The 23158-nt window shown below is 40.5% G+C and overlaps 2 protein-coding genes across 2 annotated transcripts in view; one reads left to right on the forward strand and one right to left on the reverse strand.

Moving 5' to 3' along the window:
- The window catches only part of LOC139604323 (sodium-dependent neutral amino acid transporter B(0)AT3-like), a 23952-nt gene continuing 794 nt past the window's right edge, over nucleotides 1-23158 (forward strand). The window contains exons 1-11 of the mRNA XM_071455466.1: nucleotides 1-157; nucleotides 8941-9081; nucleotides 10673-10810; nucleotides 11801-11982; nucleotides 12405-12515; nucleotides 17467-17579; nucleotides 17889-18017; nucleotides 18635-18791; nucleotides 20067-20271; nucleotides 21858-22017; nucleotides 22487-22649. Of these exons, the coding sequence (XP_071311567.1) occupies nucleotides 1-157; nucleotides 8941-9081; nucleotides 10673-10810; nucleotides 11801-11982; nucleotides 12405-12515; nucleotides 17467-17579; nucleotides 17889-18017; nucleotides 18635-18791; nucleotides 20067-20271; nucleotides 21858-22017; nucleotides 22487-22649 (1656 nt within the window). The remainder of the gene's footprint in view (nucleotides 158-8940; nucleotides 9082-10672; nucleotides 10811-11800; nucleotides 11983-12404; nucleotides 12516-17466; nucleotides 17580-17888; nucleotides 18018-18634; nucleotides 18792-20066; nucleotides 20272-21857; nucleotides 22018-22486; nucleotides 22650-23158) is intronic.
- The window catches only part of TERT (telomerase reverse transcriptase), a 49508-nt gene continuing 33887 nt past the window's right edge, over nucleotides 7538-23158 (reverse strand). The window contains exons 16-17 of the mRNA XM_071455450.1: nucleotides 15645-22002; nucleotides 7538-14991 (exon numbers count right to left, since the gene is read on the reverse strand). The gene's annotated coding sequence lies outside the window, so the exon portion shown is untranslated. The remainder of the gene's footprint in view (nucleotides 14992-15644; nucleotides 22003-23158) is intronic.

Below are 23158 nucleotides of genomic sequence, written 5' to 3' on the forward strand. Positions count from 1 at the left end.
ATGCCACAAGATTTATCAGCAACACCTGAAACCCCCAAAGAAGATGGCAGACCCAAGTGGGACAATAAGTTCCAGTACATTTTGAGCTGTATCGGATTTGCCGTTGGCCTGGGGAACGTGTGGCGCTTTCCGTACTTGTGCCAGATACACGGAGGCGGTAAGATTGGAACGGGACTTTGCCAAAATACTGAACTGCAATTCTCATACAGCTATACTAACCTCTGATGGGGATGGAAATTACATCATTTATACCAGTTATATCCCTTTTTTAAAAATACTGATTGTCATTAATGTCTTTCACCAGTTAATTAGCTCTTTCCACAGAAATATATTTTATTATAAAATTATACATTCAGTTAGGAAGACCAGACTGATGCTGACTTGACTGATGATAGAAAACTTAAAAAAACTTAAATCTATGTTTAAGTTTTTATACTGCTGTTGAGATGCCAACGGAAGCAGGAAACTGAATCTGCAGCTGGCTACCGTAAGGAGAAATGAGAAGTCCTTGGGAGGCCTGAGGGAACTGGCCCCTAGACAAATGGCCACTGGACTTCCCTTTGGGATGGCGAGTGAGCCATTACCCACCCATGCTCTTAGGAGCTACCTCATCATCTGGAATTGTCCCTGCACAAAACTAAATTGTGCTTTTGGCTGTCTGTGAGGTTGTTTAAAATGCTCAGCCGATGGAGCAGCAACAGGAGCCTGCCAGGTGTCATGGACAGCTGCCTAAGCCCGTGCCTGAGCACCAGTTCCACAAAGAATTGCTTTGGAAGCAGATAATTTGGTAAATATAAATGGATCTGAAAAGAGTGCTTGGTAACTCACCATTCACAGAAGCTTTTGAAATCTGCCATAGTAAGCTGTCTAAAGAAGAGTGAGCAAACTGTTTCAGCCCAGTATTATTTGTTATCTTTCAATTAATTGGAGAAACCAAAAATTCACACTTGGAGAAAATGTTAAGTAACAGAAAATTTTATCACATCCAAGTTTGTTTTACTGAGGTGTCTGTATTGATGAACTACTTCTATTTCAATCAACCAAGGAACCAAGAATGGATGTAGCCTGTAAAGGAAGGTGTTTCAGAGAGAAGTAGCCACTTAGATAGGGACATTCATTGTAGCTCAATGAATGAGCTATAGCAGGTTGTATCAAGAGAAAGAACCTTGGCAGATGTAAGCAGAACACTGGGACGTAGGCAGAGACATTGCTGCCTATGGTAAGACAACTTCTGAGTCTCCGGCTTTTTCTAAAAGTCCACTTTTTAAAGTCAACTTTAAAAATTAAACAAAATCTTTAAAGACAAAATAGAGAAAAGTCCCAGCAATTATTCAAGGGTTAGAAAACTTCTGTGACACAAACAGCTTAAGAATTCAATCTATTTAGGTCATGAAATTGAAAATTAAAGAGTATGTTTATCATAGCCTATAAACAAGAAAATGGAAATTATTTTGGTGGCAAGGAGCTTTTTAAGGCTGAATATGCAACAGGTGAGAGTTACACAAATGGAGATAAGACAAGAAGCAGTAGGTAAGATTCCTCCCAGGACACTAGATGGTTTCTATCATTTATTTTAAAAATGTGAAACTCCTGCAGAAAAGTACCATCACTGGGTGGCTAGAAAGCCAGGAGTACACACTGTTTCTCTGTATTTGTCCATGGAAATTACTGGGGGAAAAACCTGTCAATTCAGTTAATGATACTGGCATTTATGAGACATGATTAACATCTTTAGAGAGACATCCCCACAGCAGATATGGCATGAGACCAGCAAGGAAAATACTCTTATGAAGCAGGAACTGTAGGTCAAATCCTCTACAGCATCTCAGGTGATCTTTCTGTCTTGGAAAGCAAGAGGAAAAGCATTCAGGATTAACAAACAACATAATAAAGCAAACATAATGTGATGTTTTTATAATGTAGTGAATGATTAACACAAAGTGCTCAGTGGAAAGTTTGAAAATCCCAGGCAGGATAATAGCAAGATGCAGCTCCTCCACACATTTCATTGCACAGAGCAGCTTCTGGAGCCACCAGCTGCAGGGGGCTGCACAAAATTTGTACAAAGTTGGGATTAAGATGAAATATTGCTCTACTGCCCTTAAAAAGGCTCTCACACTTTCCTATGAAGCACCAACTGTTGCTTCTCCATGACCAGCTGTGGCCAGTAGTGTTTCAGATCCCAGCCTCACTTCAGAAGATAGCAGTGCTCATTTGCCCCTGAGGTTTGATCTCTCCCCTCCATCCTCCCTTCTGGGCTCCCCTGCATCCCTGTCCTCACTGCCCCAAGAGAAGCATGAGTCTGACTGCAAGGAGGTCACCTGTCTAATGGACTTAGCAGTGCTCAGAAAGTCTTCTTGCTTGTGCATCCAGCTCCAGAACTACACTGTTTCCCACAGGAACTTCTAGAGACAAAAAAGACAGGGGGTAGAGCAGGTTTAAAGAGAGCAAAACCAGGGAAATGCTGCAGGGGCAAGGGCTGAGTTGCTCCTTTGCTCTCTGAGTAGTAATGCTGCCAGTGAGAAACCAGCTTAAAATAGCCACCAGACTCACTAATGGCAAACAGCCACTTTGCATCATCACCAACAGTGGCACAAGACAGTGGTGAATTAAGGTCAATGTATGGATGGGCAGCCAGTGTTTGGTCATTACTGGCCCCTTCAACAAAGGGCTCAAAGAGCTCAATAGCAGGATGGACTCTGTAACAGAATGCTGTGAGGTTTGTGAATAATTTGTCACAGAAAGCTGGCACTGGAAAAGTTGAGTGAGTTATGAAGATCACTGAGAAGACCGAGCTCTTGCATTTACATCTGTGTGTAAGGTAGCTGCATTTTTCTTCTGTTAATTTAAAGCAGTGATGTGGTTTGGGTTTGCATTTTCAAAAGCAAATAACTCAGGTGCAAAAGCCCAACAGATTTTCAGGTGTACTGGAGCATAAATCCTGCATGTGTGCATGTGAAGATGTGCACATGGGAGAGACCAGCAGCACTGTATTTAACTGGGAGCCCTGAGAGGTGCCATGGCTTTCTGCATGCAGCCATAATCACAAGCATGGAGAAACCAGGAATGGATATGGCATAGACATGCTTGAAGGCTGGATGTCTTCTGGGGTTGTTTTACAGCTGGTTCAGATGATATCATTGTTTCTGCATCTTCTCAAAAACAAGAGATGAAAACAAGTGCTTGTACATTTGTCTTGTGTCAGCTGTTCCCATCAGACCTCTGGCCCTGATTCATTGCACATTAGTGTTACTCAGTAACTCAGATCTAATATAATATCAGTTCTGCTGACATTTATCACCTGCTGCTGTTACTGATTATTTGGGTTTATTGCCTGAGTTAAGTTAGCTATTTACTTTTCATGACTAATGGGTATGAAGGTTGTTTGCCACAGTTGGTAGAGACAAACACAAATGTTCCCAGGCAACTGGGATTGAAAAGAATTCTCTAAATAGCCCAGTACAGAGTTTGTCACTTAAAACTGAGACACTAACAAGTCATACATCCATATGTTTATATAGGGAGCCATCTGAGCACACTTAAAGAACCCAACTCAGTTCTAGCTAGAACTGACTACAGTGGTTTACTTTGGATTATAGGTAGTGTACATATATATATATATATGTCATATATATACATGCTTGCTTAACCCGTGGGTACTAAAAATGTGTATAGTGCCTGAGCCTATAAACTTACTGAAAAATATCTGTAATATAAAATACAAATTAAAATTTATTTTCTAGGAAAAGAAATACACATAAACACTACTATAGGTAGCAGCAACCACCATCTAAACCCCACACTGCTACACACTACAGTCATGCTACAAAGGGAGAACTGTTTACTTCTGGGACAACCATTTACAGACTTTCTTAACCTGTGGCCTACTTGACCTTTTGCTCAAATTTGAACTACAACGTGCTGTGAAATGCCTGGTTCGCTGTGTCCTCAAAAAGAAAACAAAACCTAGGAGGAACAAATTGTATCACTGAAAAATACTGGGGAGAAAAAAAAAAAAGCAAAACCCAAAACCAGCTCAAACAAACACATGTTGGGAAGAGCAGAACTATTCACTGTCTGACAGAAAAATTGGATTACAGCTAGTAACAAATTCCATTTTCTGGTTTATTGCCATATCCTGCCTAAACCCTTGGTGAAAAGCTGTGACATGTGGAGTCAATCCTTTCATAATTTACTATATTTGATTGCCCTTTATATCTCAGGTTGGTGCATGCTTGTATTTGAAAGCTGCCTTCTTGCATCCTTCACATTTCACAGGGGAGTTCGCCAAGATTATTTTAAGAGTTATCTGTGGGTGTTACCCATCTTCATTTGAAAAGGCCATCGCCCCTTTGGTTTTCTGGACATGGCCTTGGCTCCCTCACTGTCTCTCTAGGAGATACAGTCATTTATGTGGGAAATCCAACCCTGCCAAGTTTCAGTCAGTAAGGTGTGCAATGTGGCCTGCAAGGCAGCATCAGTGCCATCATAAGTGTGCTGCACAAATACAATGCTTGGAGTAGCTCATACTTTTCATCTGGATTGAGGCATGTGAGAAGGCATAAAAGAGGTCATGGAGTGCTATTTTCTAGAGAGAGGGCTGAGTGTGATTAAGTTGCTTTTTTTCCTATCTGATGTCTTGATGTAAATTCCTTGCTGTGTTGACTATACCACACTGCTTAGCCACTGAACTGCCATGGAGAGAATGGGACAGGTCTGAAAATCCCCTTTGAATAGCTAATATCTTTTTCTCTGTATCTGAACAAGTGGCTCCCACCTATTGCATAAAATTGCATAAATTATCTCAGCTATATTGCCATTAAGTTCTTAGTCTTTTGGAAAAGTGCACCCATCCCCATTCCTCCTATGTACCAACAGAACTAATGAAGTGGATCTCCGAATGTTTGCTGCATTTTACCACATTGAGATGTGCTTTCTGAATTTTTCAGACCCTACAGATGCATTTTCTTCAAAACTACTATTTTGCCACTTTCCAGGTCATTTGTTATAATTAGTCTTTATTATAATTCTTTTTTCTACTCCCAAAGCTCTATCTGAAGGAAAAGTATTATTCATGTTCTGGCCTTTCAAATGCTGTTGTGTCTTTGAATCATCATTTCAAGTCACTTGCTTTACTTCTGCTAGATGATTCACAGGCACTGGTAAGATGCAAGATCAGTCCTTCCTGATTTTTGATCAGTATTTCTCCACCATTTAGGAAGTCGTAGTATCCCAATAGCAAGCACACCTCTTGGGTCTTTTTTATTCTGCTTCTTACCGAGGCACATTGATTTCTACAGGTCTTAGTACACATATATTAGGAGGTTGCCCAGCTGATACTTCAAACTGCTTTACATTTCCACTAGCCCAGTCTGTTGGTCTCTCTTTCCAAGTGACAAACCCAATTTTGTCGTTTCACTCTGCTTTGCTGGTTGTTGAGAGCCAACTTTAGACTGCACTCCTCTGGAGCTCCCTGTCTCTCTGTCCTGTGGAGCGCTGGCAGCTCTCCCCAGGCTGCCTAGAGGCTCGTGCACTTTCCCCCCAGACTGTCACGTGCAGGTGATACAGCAAAGGTTGTGCCCTTCCAGTGTCATTTTGCTGGATATGGTCGGGCAGTTGCTGTCCTGACCTGACTTGCCCGTGCACTGCAATCGAGGGGTCAGGTTTTAGTGCACCTGCTCCTTCCTTTCCAACTGCTGTGGCTGTGGAGCTGTCCCCACTCCAATGGTTCTTCAGCAATCCTGTTACACACTGGAGCAGCTCGACACTTGGGCCTCTCTTGTAAATGACCCCAGCTTACCAGTAGTGCAGTAGTTGCAGTTTTTGATAGCCTGATTTGAAAAAGCTATTTTTCAACAGCTTCTGTGTCTTCTCATGCGCAGGGCATTGTTCCATGGTTTGTGATATCCTTGTGCAGGATTCCTTCCAAAATAACTTTTGACTCTTGCAAGTTTTGAAGAGTTTTGAGGTTTTTTTTCTCGACCTTCTTTTAGTACCACGTTTCTACTTGCAGGATCCATGTTTTATGAATCTTCAGTGTCTTTCTGACAGAAGGAATGTTGTAAACTAAAATTTTCCTAAGTCGCACCCCAGGGATGCAACTAAATCATGCTTTGGCAATACTTTTTATTTTTATGGGCATTTCTCCAACCTTTTAAAGTATTTAAAAATGCTTCACCACTATAATTTTCCTTTTTCACTTTTCCAGAAGAAAAAAAAACCTAAACTCTTTCCTAAACTCTTTTTTTTTTTTTTTTTAGGTAGAATGTACAGATACAAGATAATTTGTTGCTTGTGCTTTATGATTTTTTCTGCTATAGTTTCCTTTTCCCATCCTCCATGGAAGCCAAATCTACAGAGTTCTGCTGTGCCTGGGCTTAACATCACATGGGTTCTGCTGAGGTTTTGCTGTGCTTATGTTTGAATGCTCTGGTTTGTGGTACCTGCTGTGTCTTAAGTTCTCTGCTTCTTGGATTTTCTGCTTACTTTCTTCATGATGAGATTTCTCGTGGCATTTTTTAAAATGGGTACTTATTTTTTACCTTCTGGCACATCCTCCTCTATCTATTAATCAGAGCTCTCAACTATACAGTGCTTGAGGGATCTTACTCACTATTCCGTATCTGATAGCTTACTGTTAATGTTTCTCCATGTTTTTTTGTAGGTGGGGGATTTTATTGTGGAAGAGTAAGCTTCAAGTGCTTCAGCAGACTGTCTGTTCTTTTTCTCTTTTCTTTTTGACTAAAAATATTGTAATGCAAAGGAATGAATAACTAAACACTTACTTTACACTACAAGCCATTTACTCGAATTAGGTTTGAGAAAGATTAGATTCATAAACTATTTCTTTTTAACCCATTCCTTTGCCATATTTTCATATTTGCAGATAGCAGATTATTTTATGTAATTCTCATGGAAAACCAGTATTTTTTTCCCAAGTGTGACATTATGTTTTGCCATGCTGTAAATATGCCTGAAGATACACACAAGCCAGCACAAAGTAAACATGGTTTTATCAGCAGAATGTCTAAACATGCTCTGCTGCCAGTGGTTCAACTAGCAAACAGAAAAGGGGAGAGAGATAACAGTTTGCACTAATTATTACCCAGTTATTTCCCAGGAGATATGATATGGGAGATAGGCTGGTCTCTTATGGAGTGCTCTGCTAGCGAGGGCTCAGCAGGGATTGCAGCATGGATTGCAGCTGCTGCCCAGAGTTGGTGGAGAACCAGGCAGATGGATGAAGTAGAGCACTCCATACTGCAGTGCTCTGGTCACTTGCCTCAATATTTTGCTCTTCTCAGGAGACAGGCCAAGGCATGAGACTGTCAGAAGGGCTGGGCTGGCACCCTCAGATGTGCTGTGGATAGGAATACTACAGCAGGCTTGAAACAGACCACAGGACTGAGCACGGCAAGAGGTTACTGGGTTCTTCTTGAAGGGACCTCAAACTGAGGATTTAACATACTGGGAATTAACTGTGAGATTTGTCTTTCAAATTTGCTTCCCAGTTAAAAGCATTTCAAGAGTAGAGATCTTAAGGTGAGACATTTATTTCCAAGTTTGGCAGTTTATGAACAGTTCTTTCCTGAGAAGAGCTTTGTGATTTTTGTTTCTACGCATAACTTGATAAAAGGCTAAACCATCCAACAACACACCTTCTCTGGGTGTTGTATGGATTTATTGCAGCACGTAACAAGAGGTAGCAAAGTTATTGCAATACAACACTAACTCAAGAGATTAGATTTTATCTGCCCAGCCTTTCTAAATAGCCACTGATTGCAGAACCCAGGCGCCATTCCAGGTGGAGACCAGAAATCCTTGTGCATTCCCCCACCTCTCTCTCAGGGCTGAAGACAGAGCATAAAGAAAGTTTCCTGAGCTGGAGGAGCAGAGCTGAGAGGACCCGGATATGAGGTCTGGAGGCAAATCAGAAATTATAGAACAAGGCACAAGTTTATTGACAAAGCTATGAGGAGTACGAAATCTGTTCACATTTGTAGGAAGATGGGGAGGTGACTGAGGCAGGATTTCTGTCTTTGTCTCCCTGGAGAAAAGAGACTTTGTGGTCACATGTGATCACCATGGCAATAAACTTCAATCTATTCCACCATTTCAATTTAACTGGACATTCGGGCAGGTGGTACAAACATACTGATGAAACTTCTGGTCTCATGAAAATCAGCATCTGTGCAAAAGAAGGGAGACCCAAATGTGTGTCCCTTCTGGGGGAAGGTGGGGGAAGAGAGGCATTGCACACAGTTTAGCAGGAATCAGCCAGGCTGTTGGTAGGACTGCCTGCCCAACAGGCAACCAACAGGACACACTGCTTCTGGCTCAAGGGAGATGTTGAGAGGAAAACAGAAAAGATGTAAAGGACACAAACTGGGAAGAAATGAAGTTTCATGGCTCACATGTCCCAGAGAACAACTTCAGCCTTGCTAGAGGCTCTGTGGTCTGAGCAGAGCTTCATGCAATAAAATAACCTAGTGTCTTGGGGGTATAGAGCACATAATCCTGATTTTCCAGGATGGAGGAGCACAGGCCTGAGAGCCTTAAGAAATGAAATGAGGCAATGCACTGAAGGGAAAACAGATGGAATAGGGGACAGGTAAACCCCTCTGCTTTATGAGAAGGAAGATGAAAGATGCTTAAAAGAAAGGGAAATGGATGAAATAGTGAGGTTACCTATAATGGACTGCAGCAATGCCTGAGGGAAGTGTCCTGCAGCACTAAGCATCCCAGTCCCTCCTCCTCCATCTTCACTACCAAAATTACCAGCAACAGACATTACTTGTAGGTGTCCCTAGCAATGATCCCTCTCTCAACACATCCTACAAGAACTTTGTAAGGCTCATAAAGCAGATTAATTATAAACCAGTAATTTCAGTGAGATGCAGAAAAATCATGTGGCTTAATCACATTAAAATGTTTTTTCAGGGGCTTTCCTGATACCATACTTCATCGCTCTTCTCTTTGAAGGAATCCCACTGCTACACCTCGAGCTGGCCCTCGGGCAGTGCCTGAGGAAAGGCAGCATTGGAGCCTGGAACACCATCTCTCCTTACCTTGGAGGTGTTGGTACGTCCCTTCAGTCCCAGCTCAAGGAACTGCAGACAGCTCCCACCCAGCACTCACTTCCTACAGACCTGTGCCTGATGTGTTTTAGGATATAAAAAGAAATGAGTGTTAGGATTAAAAAGGAATATTTTGTAATGAGGGTGGTGAGATATTTAGGGATGGTTTCCCTAGAAACATTGAAGGCCATGTTGGATGGGGTTCTGAGCAACCTGGTCTAGTTGAAATGTCTCCATCCATGGCAGGGGGGTGTCACTAAATGGTCTTTAATGTCCCTTCCAACCCAAACCATTCTGTGATTCTGAAATTGTGTATTGCTCTCACCAGGCATTACTGCAGGCACATTTTAGGATCATTTGAAGAGCCTAAAAGGCAAACCTAATAACCTTTGCTGTGGGGAGCATAATGAAATGGGCTCTGCTCCTCAACACTGCCATACCATACCCTGGTGCTCAACAAGAGCTGCCTGCTCACAGTGCTTCTTGCTCCTCCCTCACAGCCCCTCAAGGACCCAGTCTTCTCTGTCCATGAATAGCAGACTTGAGGAAGGACAGAAAGACAGGAAATCAAGGATCCTGGTACCTCCTAATGAGCCCAAAGCACATGGGAAGGCTCCCCTCCACAAGAGGGTGGGGCTACTGAAAGGACTTTATCAACACAGCTGGGCATGAGGGACAATCCACATGGCATAGTGCACCACACTGTTGTGCAGTCCTCGACTGCCAGCTCTTTTCTACTTATTTAATACACGAAAAAACACATCTGGTGTCCTGTGTCCACCATTGTTAGGCTGCAAAAAGTGATCCAGAATAGCCACCAGGAGGAGGTTAAGGCATTGACTCTCCTGGGTATTTGAGGGAACACACCCTTGTGCCTGCAGGGCAGGGGGAATGCTTCAGCCAGCTCCTGCATGCTTCAGCCAGCTCTGCTGGATCATGACCTGCTTTAAGCAGGTGCCTGAAATGGACTTGGCACTGATGGCCCTGCCTGTGTGGGAGGAGAAGGGGAGGGTAAGAGGAATCAAGGGCTGGAGGGCAACAAGAAAGAAATGCCAAGCTGCAGGTGGTGCTTCAAGCTAAACCCATCTCCTACAACCAGGCATGTTCATACTCCCTTTGCAAAAATGCAAGCAAGCAGAAACTGTGGTGTTGATATTCTTCCCTCCTCATCACAGGAGTAAAACAGTGCCAAATTTAGGGCACCTGTGCATGATTTGGGACAAGAGTGGCCTCACACAGCTACAGCACACTATAAAACTTTGATCTCTTTTGCTCTCTGCTATTACAGTTGGCCAGTATTGTAGAAAACAATGGACTACATACTAGAGCAAAGATTTCAACCCTAACCTTCTATGTAAGTAGAGAGTCTCAGCAATCCTGAAGCAGGGCTGGTGATCTCGGGGATTGTGTACCAGTGTTTGGCTACTGAGGACCCAGCTGCCCATCTTTCATTAGAAAATCTCAGGATGGGATCAGGGGGATGGAGAAGAAAATCTTGAAAAACTAGGAAATGAGAGCTTCTAACAGCTAGTGCAGTGACTGACTGATAACTTTTTCCAAAACTTTTCTGAAGTGAGATCTTGTGCTTTCCGTAGGAGTTGGTTCATGGATGGTGTCGGTTCTGGTGAGCTTATACTACAACACTGTTTTAACTTGGGTGATGTGGTATTTCATAAACTCCTTCCAAGAACCTCTTCCTTGGAGTGTTTGTCCTCTAAATGAAAACAGAACAGGTAAGTACACCTCCATGAGCACTGCTAGCAAAACAACAGACTCTGGGCTAATCAAGAAGCCACACTTTATTTTGCCCCAAATTATGCACAAGTTCTGGTTTGATTTCCTGTTAAAAAGGTACAAGAGTCATGCTGGCTTGCTCAAATTCATCATACTCACAGGAACAACAATAGCCAGAAAGTCCATGAGTCCTTTTGCTTGACTTTAAAATGGGAAACAAAATATGGAACAAGTCCTGCTGTCCATTACAAAATCTTCACTAACACTAAAGAGAGACAGTGTACACAAGCAGAATAAGCAAGAATGCTGTTTTTTAAAACTATTTTTCAGCTTCCATTTTTTCTCAGAGCATGAGAGAGAACGAGTTCCAGGGCACAGCAAGAAATACCAGCTGAGTAAAAGGCTAAGAAAAAAGACAAAACATAGTGGAATTAAACTTTCTTTTGGAAACCTTAGGACTGTTCTAGAATAGGAAGACAAATGGACATCACAGGTTGTGGTGTACACACTCCCTGTTCCCTTTTCTTAGGCATTCCCCCCTGTCAGGGGAATGTCCACTCCCCTGCATGCAGATGCCTGAAGTTCCTGTTCACAAAAGTCCTGGGAACTCAAAACCAAAGAGGTCAATGCCTGGGTCTTTCCCTACCACAGGGCCATGACATAGCCAGGGGAGCCTGGACTTAGATGTATTCTCAGGTGCCTGAAGTTTGTTATGGCTTCACCAGTTTGTAGCTATATAGCTAAAAAATTTCATTGTTTTCACTACAATTAGTTTAGATTTTACCTTGCACTGAGTACAACACTGCTTCTAATCAGGAAGTTATCTCCTGTGTAAAATGCTGATGATGTTCTGGTGAAGGTCTCACATAAGTCTCATAGTCTCAGCCTGCTGTGAGAGTTTGTCTTGCTGCACCTTACAGAGAGTCCATCGCTGTATTAGATTTTGCAGTCCACAATTTATTCTAACACTTGCCACATTTTTTTTTCAGGGTTTAATGAAGAATGTTATGAAAGCACTGCAGTAAATTATTTCTGGTACAGGAAAACTTTGAACATAACACCTGATATTGCTGAGAGTGGCACATTCCAGTGGTGGCTCATTTTGTGCTTAGCAGCTTGCTGGGCAATTGTCTATCTCTGCACCATCCGAGGAATTGAAACCACAGGGAAGGTATGGAAAGGGTAGAGAAGTGATTATCCTACAGTTTGAAATCTTGCCCTCCAGACACTGAGTTTTTACCACAAAAAGGAAAACCCCATTTACCCCATTTTACTCCATTTACCACACTGGCACCATTCAGTATGCTCCCTGTCCAACAAATTGAGAACAACAGTACAAGTGGCTTAAAATGATGCTTCTCTCCTTTTCCATTGCAAACACTTCTGCCCTACCAGCCTTCCCTCACACAGTTTTAAGAGCCATTTTGTTAAAAATATATTCTGCAAAAGTACACCTTGTTTATTTGAAAGGTGTCTGTATTCATCTGTAGCTGTCTGATCTAATATTATTATTATTGTATGTTGCAATAATTTAAATAGGATTGATTGAACTTACTGCCAGTAACTCTCTGTCTTCTGACCTCCTTATTTTAGGCAATTTATGTAACAGCAATATTTCCATATCTGGTCCTGACTATATTCCTTATTCAAGGACTCACTCTACCAGGAGCCACTGAAGGTCTGATTTACCTCTTCACCCCTAATGTAAGTATTATTATTAACTTTCCTTTTACTCCTCCTCAGATTTCATACCATTTGCCAACAACTCCTGGTTTAGATGTCTGTCCAAGAGCTCGGCTAAGCTCTTTTTCTGAGATGAAGTGACTTAATTATTTTAATGTATTTTCACAAGAAAATAAGCAGCAAAGAATTTAACAGTTCAGTAGTAAGCCTATAAGAAAATACTGGAAAATTAAGTTTAAGAATGTTATGGGTGCCCCAGTCTTTAATGTGTAAGTGAAACTGATGTACTTCACAAGTACATGAGAAACATGGGATTTCCCTGCCACTGCTACAGAATTTACACAGCTTTAATCTTTTAAGAATTCACAACAAGAACAACTGAGGATTTACACTGTAAATTTTTTTGAAGGTTTAAAGTAATTTTCCCCTGCCCCTGTTTCTTCATAGTATTTCTCCCCTCCCCCATATCTCTTCCTAAAAGACAGAATTGCTGGAGAACAGCCCCTCTCCCATTTTTCTTAACTTCTCATATGGACAGGACTTCCAGATTCCTCCACATGCTGCCCATTTCAGAAGCACCTTTCCTACACTGTCCTTGGCAGCATTCCCAAATGCAAAGTCAAACTATCCCACTAAGTGGTTGCTATCCACTAGAGGCTCCTCACAACTCTGCCTTCATGGCTAAAAAGCTCCATGAAGTGGTGGGTGTAGAGGAGGAAAAGCAGCACTCACTGTCACATTCTCAAGCATCTGCTGCCTCTGCAGCCACAGCAGTGCTTCAAACACAGGAGCACTGGATTTTTCCTTTCCTTTCCTAAACAAGAACACAGATATTAAAGAAAACATAAGCCAAGAAGTTCAGAGATACTTTACATGCCAGATGGGAAAGTGACAAGAGCAAGGGGAAGCTCAGATGAGATATGTTTTATCTCTCTTTCTACAAGCCCAGTGGCACAGACACCCATCTAAATGCTGCCAGAGCTGAAGGACAAGCTTGGTTTTTACAGATTGAGATATTCACTTACATTTTTGAAGGGCCAGACAGGACTATAAGAGGTTGGTGCAATGTCTTAGGGAAGAAAGCAGCTTTGACAACACAAACAAAACAGGCCTCAGCCCGTCATCAGTTAGTCTCAGCTAGGCTGTCAGGTTTCTCTGGAAGAGCTCAGGCATTTCTGGAATTTAGTTTTCAATGATCCTGAACTGAATGCAGGAAACTAGATTTGTGTGTACTCACAAAGCCTGGAGGTATTGCAGTGCTGAGGAGGAGCAGATCATCATAAAAGAGCCGGATGGATTTGTACACTGGCAACAGAAGTCAGAATGAAAATCCACCTGCAGAGAGCCTGCAGCTGATGGTTTGCTGGTTTGAGGAAGCAGATCCTGGGGATATCCTTGAAAAGTCATCTGAAGATGATTTTAGTGATACTCTTACCTACAAATGTGGAAAAGCTGATGTAACAGCCTGGTAAGTGATACCTGCTATCGGTGTTGCCATTGCACAGAAGTGTAAGAGATGGCTTTGTTAAACTAACCTTCCAATTGCTACACAGGGTTGTGGCACTTCAAGGACTTCAAAAGCACAGTAAGCACACAGCTTCAACACTGCCCTTCTCTCTTCATCCCCTTAGCCCACAACGGCAGTACCAGTATTGCCTTTGCTGTTAGGCTATTCCCACCCTCCCTGTAAGCAAACACTGGGTTTTTCTTTTACGCTTCTCTACAGGGGATGCCTCAAAGTGAGCTGTACAGGAGGGCTGTTAGGCAGAGATTTACTAGGCCCACCCAGACCCCATCAGTTTACAAAACTGTAAAGCATATTTCTCAAATGTGTGCTTCTTTTCCTGTCTTTTTGCAGAAAAAGTTTTAGCAAAATAAAGTAAGAATTAAATCACCTACTGTCTGTTTCAGCTTGCTTTTAAAATACATAAAATCAATCTTCTTGACATTCTTCCCTGATTGGAGGCAATATTTTCCAACTTCTTTCCAACTTTGCAGTGCAGCAGAAATTGTAGTTTCTCGGTAATAGCTGCTACATCCATTATCTCATAACTGTGACACCTCAATGTTGTTTGTGAAAGTCTGTGAAAGTAACACCTAGCACAAAAAGTCCCATCTTACCCAGTTTCAACATCATAACCACCTATGATGGTGGTTATTTACCACAATTTACTTGTTTTTCTAAACCACATTTTTAAAGTTTATTCACTTTCCAAGTTTGTATTTTAGCTCTTGTTAGTAAGTACCACAAATAATAAAAGCATACATCTGGATTTTAATTATGCAAGGCTGTGTTTTTATTTTCATGCAAAAATACATAATCAGCTTTTGTCATCTGACACACTTTCCACCTTAAATTTCAGAATAAATAATGAATACTTCATTTCATTGACTTTCAGACATAGAGAAGTCTGATGATTCACTCACCTTCTCAAAATTCTTGGTTACTTGGAAAATGAAGATGCCAAGAAAACAAAAAATTATCCTGAAGTGACACCTGAAGGGAAAGCAGAAGTTGTACAACGATGAAGCCACACAGAAGCTGGAACAGACTTTTGGAAAGGTTTTTGCAAAATAAATAACCAGAGGCAGCAGAAACAGAGCAACAAGATTCCATCATGCATCAGCAACATTCTGCATGTCTCAGCTTCAGGGGACACCTGTGTCACCTAAGGAATGCAAACGTCTCCTTCTCCAGTCTCTTTCACATTTGAAAGAACTTCAGAGATTGTAAATATTTTGAGGTTCTCTGGCAATGAACAATTCCAAGAACTTGGTTGGGCAACTGTTGCTGTCCCCAGAACTCAGCAGCTATTTAACAAAAAAACCCCAAAAAACAACAACAAAAAAACAAAAACAAAAAAACAACCAAACAAACAAAACCAAAAACACCAACCAAAAAAAAAAAAAACAACCAAAAAACCCCACAAAAACAAACTAAAAAACTAAAAAAGGCAAAACCCAAAACAACAACAACAACAAAACCACACAAAAAAAAAAAAAACAGCATAGGCCCACAAATCCTCTATTCACAAAACCATTAGCTGTTTTTACAGCAAAATTACATATCACAGGGACCCCAGTAATTTTGTAATTTTTAATTCTGTTTCTGTCTGTGCTTCATATATTCAAGAATCCAAACACACTTACTTTCCTCCTTACAGGGAATGAACAGGGGACTATTCATTAACACTGATCATGCATCTTCATCCACATGTTTCTGGCATCAGCACATTTTTTCTTCTGAACATATGCTTATAAAACCTGTATGTCATATAAATATAAAACAACACTTTCAACAATTTGCTGAAGACCAGATAATGACATTGCCATGGCACGCTTTCCTGCCTGTTATCTTTTCAAGTTTGGGGGTTGATTAGTATCTTTTGGAGTCAATAAATGCACTGCACCTAGTACCAGTCTAAACTATATCCAGACTCATTTGCCAAAGTTCCCAATGAGAAAGCCAGACTTTTAGGAGTCTCATCTGTCAGCATCAACTGACTTGGCAGCACTTAATCAAAGTGTGAAGGCCACAGAGCCACGTGAGTGCCAAGTTGCTGCACTGCAACAGCACCTGCACAAAGTCCTGCCAGTGAGCACTCTGGCCTTTGAGGGCTTGACTGTGATCTTTCAAAATAAACCTCCAGAAGGGTTTGCCTTTGCTGAATCACTTCAGCCAGAAATGGTTCCATGAATCTGCTGGCTGTGTTGTGCTGTACAAGAGGTGACACGACTCTGCTGTGCTCAAAGCACTGGTCTCCCTGTGGAGAGAGCACCTGCAGTAATGGCATTGCCTGCATCCATCCACACCGAGGTGCACCCATTGTTCTTGCTCTTCAGGCTCAGGCCAGGCTTCAGAGAAAACCAAAATGCTATGAAGGGTCTTTTGGCATACTTACCTCTCACTCCTACATATGTTCCCAGTCATGGGCCCGGATCACAAGCACAGGCACACAGACACAAAACACACGAGTTGTCCTCCATGACTGGGATGCAGATTTGACTCAGACTGTTGCAAAACAAAGTGAAATAGTCTACAGTCCCAGCATCACTTCTGAACTATCTGACTTTTTAAACATTCTCAGCAAAACATTCTTCTATTCCCTGTCCTTGATAATGGATCAGAGAGCAATTCACATGGTAGGGTATAACACACCACTTTGTAGGTTTGCAGTAAAGTAATATTCATGGATCACACTTCCATTTTGTGCATTACTCATGTTTTATCTCTTTCTTTTATGCAGATTTCAATGTCAAGACTCCTTAGTGCAGCTATTTAAAACTGCTTAATGTTCTCTGTAATCCACCAATCATTGCTTTTTAATTTACCTTCCTGTATCATACTGCCTTTACAACAAAATTCAAACTTGTCAGTTTCTCCTTTTGTCTTGTATGTCCTATGCTGATCTTCTATTTTTATTGCTGTTTTCACAGCACCTTGAATAGCAGATGCTGCTCTTAATAACTGTTCTCTTTTTGCCTACTTGTGCTTTTAGTCCCTTCTATTAAATTATTTTTTAAGCAAATGTGGGAAGCTACAGAATCACTTTCTGTCTTAAAACAGTGAAGGTTTAGTATTTGTTTATAGAGTTTTAGGAAGACAATATTCTTTAAGTGCAGGTTAAGTACATGAATTTAAAAAAAAAAGAAAGTAATTGAGGAAAAATGCATTTTCCCTATTGTGTTCCTAGTATTTATCACTTAGAACCACATTATAACATCAGACAGACAAAGTGTACAATAAAAAAGATTCTATAATTCTTGCACACATTTAAATAGCTTCTATGATACTCTTGAAAACACCTGTTTTACTGACCTGTTTAGTACCTATTTCCACTTTCATAGTATTCATAGATAGCAACACAGCTCAAAATTCCGGAATTGAAAGAACAGGTGAGCTATGAGAACTGCAAGAGAAAAAGAAATTTTAATTTAAGCCTAATACATGCATTTCTTTCAATTATTTCAGCTGAACACTTTGAAAAATCCCCGTGTATGGCTTGATGCAGCTACACAGATTTTCTTCTCTCTCTCTTTGGCTTTTGGAGGGCTTATTGCATTCGCAAGCTACAATCCAACAAAGTGAGTAGAACCCCAACCTTTATTAGCTGGCTGAACTCTTGCTGCATTTTGTGCAAGTTCTTTAAATTTTCAAAATGTTTTCCTTAATTTTTCTAAAGGATCTTTAGAAAAGCATCTGTCTTTGTAAAAGGCCCACTAGATTTTCTAACAGAAGGGGGAAGGAGAGGGAAGGGAGGGAGGGAGGGAGGGAGGGAGGGAGGGAGGGAGGGAGAGAAGAAATTTTAAAAAACATGTTTGCACAAATAACTGCGTTACAGATAAGTAAATCTGTCTTTTTAATCACTTCACTTGTTTAAATGCTATCTCTAGAAATGACTGTGAAAAGGATGCTGTGACAGTAGCAATTGTGAACAGTATGACATCCCTCTATGCTTCCATCCCAGTCTTTTCTGTTTTGGGGTTTAAAGCAACCACAGCCTACTGGGACTGCTTGGACAGGTGAGAAAGCTGTGTTCCCAAAGTTATACTGTGGTTTCAGTGCCTAAATAGGTAATGTGATAATGTGTTATTTGAAAGACATGTTTTTAGAGAATTTATTTTCATTACAAAAGAAGAGCATCTGTATGGAGAAGTTTAATGTAAAAATATAAAGTACTATGGGACTGAGTCAAGGATGATAATTTGTAAGAATAAAGACAAATTGCAGAACAACCCATTTCAAGTAGTGCATCAAGGTTTGCACCTTACTCTCAGGATAGCATTAGAAGTAGTAAAAATCCTTTCCTTTTTCTATTTCATTAGAAATTTATTTCACTAACTTATTAAACACAAGTAATAGAAATGGTCTGGAGACCTGATAAAACAAAAATGATTTAGAGACTGAATCTGCATAAAGTAGTCAGAATTTCTGTCTGAGACAACGTTAAATAGTCTGAGTATTTTCTACTATTTTATATATAAAAGCTGTCAATTAATATTTTCCTTTATATTGTAAACAGCAGCACAGAAAGTAAACACAGCTTTGGAGTAGCATCTGAATACACAGCATAGCATTTCCAGCCACATCATCTGCAAACTTTTAAACTAAAGTTTAAATATGTTGGCTTCTCTGGCAGGAACATTATCAATATAATCAATGAGTTTGATCTTCCAGAAGAAAGCATCATGCGACAGAACTATACAACCTGGATTAGTTTTTTGAATTCATCATATCCAGAAAAAATTGCTGGACTCAAACTGAAAAGCTGTGATCTTCAAGAATTTCTTGATCAGGTACCATAACTGATTACAACAGGTAATCCTTAAACAAAATTACACAGAAGGATTGGTATCATCCTTTTTCTTACATGTATTCTGTTCTACCTGCAATGATATATTACACATAATCATGCAACAAATCAATCTTTCAACATTTGAAATAACAATACTGCTGTAGGATATTCTGAATGTATCGCTGTCTGTTATGGCAAACAAAACTACACATTATTGCCACAAAACTGATCTTCCAGGGTGCTCCCACCAGAAGCCTACCATGGACACTAGATTCAGCCCTGGTTTGGTTTGCAGAAAAAGGCATAATGGGGGAACACATCTAGATGAAAGATTATGGAAAAAGAATGCTGAATGGGAATTTCCTAAATCTGTATTTAGGAAAGTATCAAAAAATCCATTACAATGTAAACTGTTCACCACCAAAGTACATCATGAGCCTCTACTTATTTTCCAACCTTCCTATAACATTTCCCCTACCACTAAACACAGATGTTTCTTCTCTGTTTTCTCATCCTACTCATTGCACTTGCTTCAGGGATCCTGTTAGGCACAGTCAGTGTGTGCAAATGCACTACAGCCCTAACATACAATAATGGTAAACTAGCCTGTTTTACTCACATGATGGAGAAGTCCAAGGACAACATTCCAGCCCTGGTACAAGTCAGTTTCTTTTGTCTCATTTCTTCTGATGGCATCCATTTCTGATTTACAGTTTGAAATATTTTACTTCCAAGTTATAGCAACATTAGCATTTTTCAATGCTTAGATTTCAATATCCTGGTCCTTGGGAGACTAAATCAAAAGAAATTTGGTTGAAATTGGCTTTTTCCCTATTAGTCTTTTCTGCCTTGGCCATTATAGGGGGTTTTGTGGCCAATGATTAATGAATTCTCTTGGTGTTAAGAGTGATAATCATATCCTTATTTACACCTCTTTTTTTTTTTCCCAGAAGCTACTAGATTCTAAAAATAGATTTCTAAAAAGCACATTTAAGATGGTATTAGCAAAGCAATTTCTATTACAATTACAACTGTCTAGTCTGCTTAACTCTGAACCCATCTCTCTGTGCAGGCTAAAATTCTGCTCTGTGCTTGTCTAGATATCTCTAGAACACTTAAACTCCCCACTGCCCATTTTCTCAACTGCTGGCTGCCACAGAGGCCACACGGTGACCAGCAACCTTGACTCAGAAAAGGGCAGCAGTGTGTTATAATCACTTTATGCATGAGAAATGACATTGTAATGTGTATTTTTATCTGTCTGTGAATGCTGCAGAGCGTCTCAGGAACTGGCTTGGCTTTCATTGTTTTCACTCAAGCTATCATCCTCATGCCAGGGTCCCAAGCCTGGGCCATCCTGTTTTTCATCATGTTGTTCAGCTTGGGCCTTTCTTCGATGTTTGGAAACATTGAGGGTGTCTTCACTCCTCTTCTAGAGCTTCAAATTATACCTAAATCAGCACCTAAAGAGCTATTATCTGGTAAGGTATTTGCTTTGTTCAAAGAAGGTGACTTCCTTATAGATGCACAAACTATTAACTGCTTAATTAATATCACAGAAGAATTAATAATTTTTAGCATTAATTTAGCTGAATGTCACAGTGTAAGTAAGGGCAGTGGTTTTGTTTGCAGAAGATAAGCAGAGAGATGAGGTAGCAGTTATGGCAGAAGCTGTCAGGTGACAATATTATATTGCCTTGGCCAGTTTTTTTTTTAGTTTGCAAATTAAGCTGTTTCAGTCTGAGAAAGCTTGTTAAATTGCTATTCCTAGAGTCCACTCCACTCTCAGCTATTGCAGTCATCAGGAAGAGCCTAGCCTTCCCTTAAGCCTTTGGCACTGATACAAATCACTTTAAGGCACCCAGTGACATCAGCTGGTCTGCCATAACCACCTGCACTTGAACTTACCACTGTAAGAGAGGTCATTCACACCTATTTCACCCAGATTTATGCTGCTACAGATTCACATTTACTGTGAACATGTCAGAGTAGAAAATTACCACTTGAAAAATGAGGAATGAAGGTGTGTGATTCTGTTCTGGCACCAAAACTGGAATCTTTTCAACCAGCCATGGTTATTGAACAAAACCCGCTCCTTAAGAAACAGACTCAATGAGAGTCTGAGAGATCCTACTATGAAATTGGTCCAGAAAAATCTATAGCAGCTGCAACTAATAGACTAATATTTCTGCAACGTGCCCTTTTAAATTCTTATGGGAAATATTGCTGTTATGCCTTTTGTAGAGTCTTCCTGTGGTATCTAAATAGTAACCCTAATTTTAAAATTTTTCATGTAAAAACAAATTTATTCCCAACTTGATGAGTTAACAATATTATTTTAAAACTGATTTTCCAATTGTGAACTTTAAAAAAAAAAAAAAAAAGTCTGGAGCCAACATTTTACAGAAGTGAACCAAAGGCCATCTCAGAGTTAGAAGTAATTAGCAACACATTAGAAAGATGTACAAACTGAGTTGTAGCCCACGGCTATGTCCAGAAATACGTTTATTCCTTCCTTTCCTTCCCACTTTTTCTCTCCATTACCCCAAATCTAAATCTTGACTAAAGGGGAACTGGCTGTACAGAAGTGCGCTGAAACCCAAATGACACATGCTGGAACATAACACAAACATTTGTAGCTCTGGGCTCTTTGAGGAAATGGGGACAGAAATCCAGGGGGTCCTTACATTTCCAAGGTACCACCTGCCTGCAGTTTAAGCCTATGGCTGCATGGAAATGAGGCACCTGAAACTCACTCCAACAGTCAAAAATTAACACTGGCTCACAGCACAGCCCAGGCTGTCTGATGGAAGAAGTACGAACAACTGAAGGATGCTCTGAGTCACATTAATGCATTCCTCCTGCAGGAGTAGTGCTCTTGGCCAACACACAGGGGAAAATTGAGTTTGGGAATTGGTATTAGCTCCCCTAATGAGAAAACAGCTTGTTGTAACTCCACAGAGAGGGAGAGAATAAAAATTATTTGAAAAAGAACAAAGCAATTTAGAACAAAAATAAACCTACCAAGTTGAGTACTCCAGTAACAAAGATATCTTTTTTTCTTCAGGTATAATATGTCTAATTAGCTTCCTCATTGCTCTGTGTTTTACACTGGGTTCAGGGAGTTACTGGATTGACATTTTTGACAGATATGCAGGTTCAGTGCCTCTTCTAGTCATCGCTTTTTTTGAAGTGATTGGAGTTGTGTACATCTATAAAATTAAAAGGTATGTTGGAAAGAGATGGAATTTTTTCTTCTAAGACATAAATGCAGCTCAGGTTGCACTAACTTTGACCCTAACCTGATTTGATTTGGTGCTGGTAACTGAGACATTTTCCTAGTGGGCTGTTTGTTCCCTTGGCAATTTAGTCTTTTTATTTTAAATATCTGAATAGTTTACAGAACTGCAGCAATATTATCATAATTTATTTAAGCTCAGAAACCTTACACTAGGTACTCAGGTAATTAAACTGACAATGTAAATTGGTCATCCATCTCTGGTATGGCTCAATAAAGACCTACTTGGATGATATTATTATTTACTCAAGCAAGCAGTGTGTTATTAAAGAATGGTGTGGAATAGAAAAGATTTACAGTGCTGTGCTCTGTGTTTCCAACTTACAGGAAACTATAAAACAGGGAAACTATTACCACTCTAGCTCTGACATCATCATAAACATGCCCTCTTTTACAAGGTTCAGTAAAGATGTGGAATGGATGACCGGAAGAAAACTCAATCTCTTCTGGCAGATCACATGGAGGTTTATTAGCCCTCTGCTCCTGCTAATTGTCTTCATGGCCTTCGTTACTCTTCAGATGCAGAAGCCACCAAGCTACACAGCCTGGAACCCTAAATATGTATGTGCTCAAATATTTTCAGCACTTAAAGGAAGAATTATCAATTTTCCTCCTTTACAAGATCCTTTAATATTATTGTTATCTACTGCTTACCCATTGAAAATAGCTTGAAGTCATGTAGTGCTCAGAATGAGAAGGCTCCAGTGTGCAAAGAGGTTAAACGTACTAAAACCTGTCTCCTCTTGAGGTGTCCTGCTTATCCCATGCTTCATATTTCTTATGGATGTGTGTAATGCTCAGAAGTGTTGAAGTGAACATGTCACAAACATTCCATACCCACAGGGGGTTCAGAGGTAGAACAAATGCCTGACAAGAGCGATAGAGCTGCATAACAGACATCAGGGATGAAGGCATTTCTCAGTGAGAGCTACCAATATCACTGGGGCCCTGATGGATACATGAATGTGTACTTTGGACAGGTAGACAGGGAGGCAGTGGTCTGAGTACAGTGTTGGTTAATTCAGCAAAAAAGACATGTCCATGCTGAGAACATTTCATCTGGATGTCAC

The sequence above is a fragment of the Agelaius tricolor genome, unplaced genomic scaffold (assembly GCF_023055355.1).
Source record: "Agelaius tricolor isolate 1412-34295 unplaced genomic scaffold, bAgeTri1.0.p SCAF_2, whole genome shotgun sequence".
NCBI lineage: Eukaryota > Metazoa > Chordata > Aves > Passeriformes > Icteridae > Agelaius > Agelaius tricolor.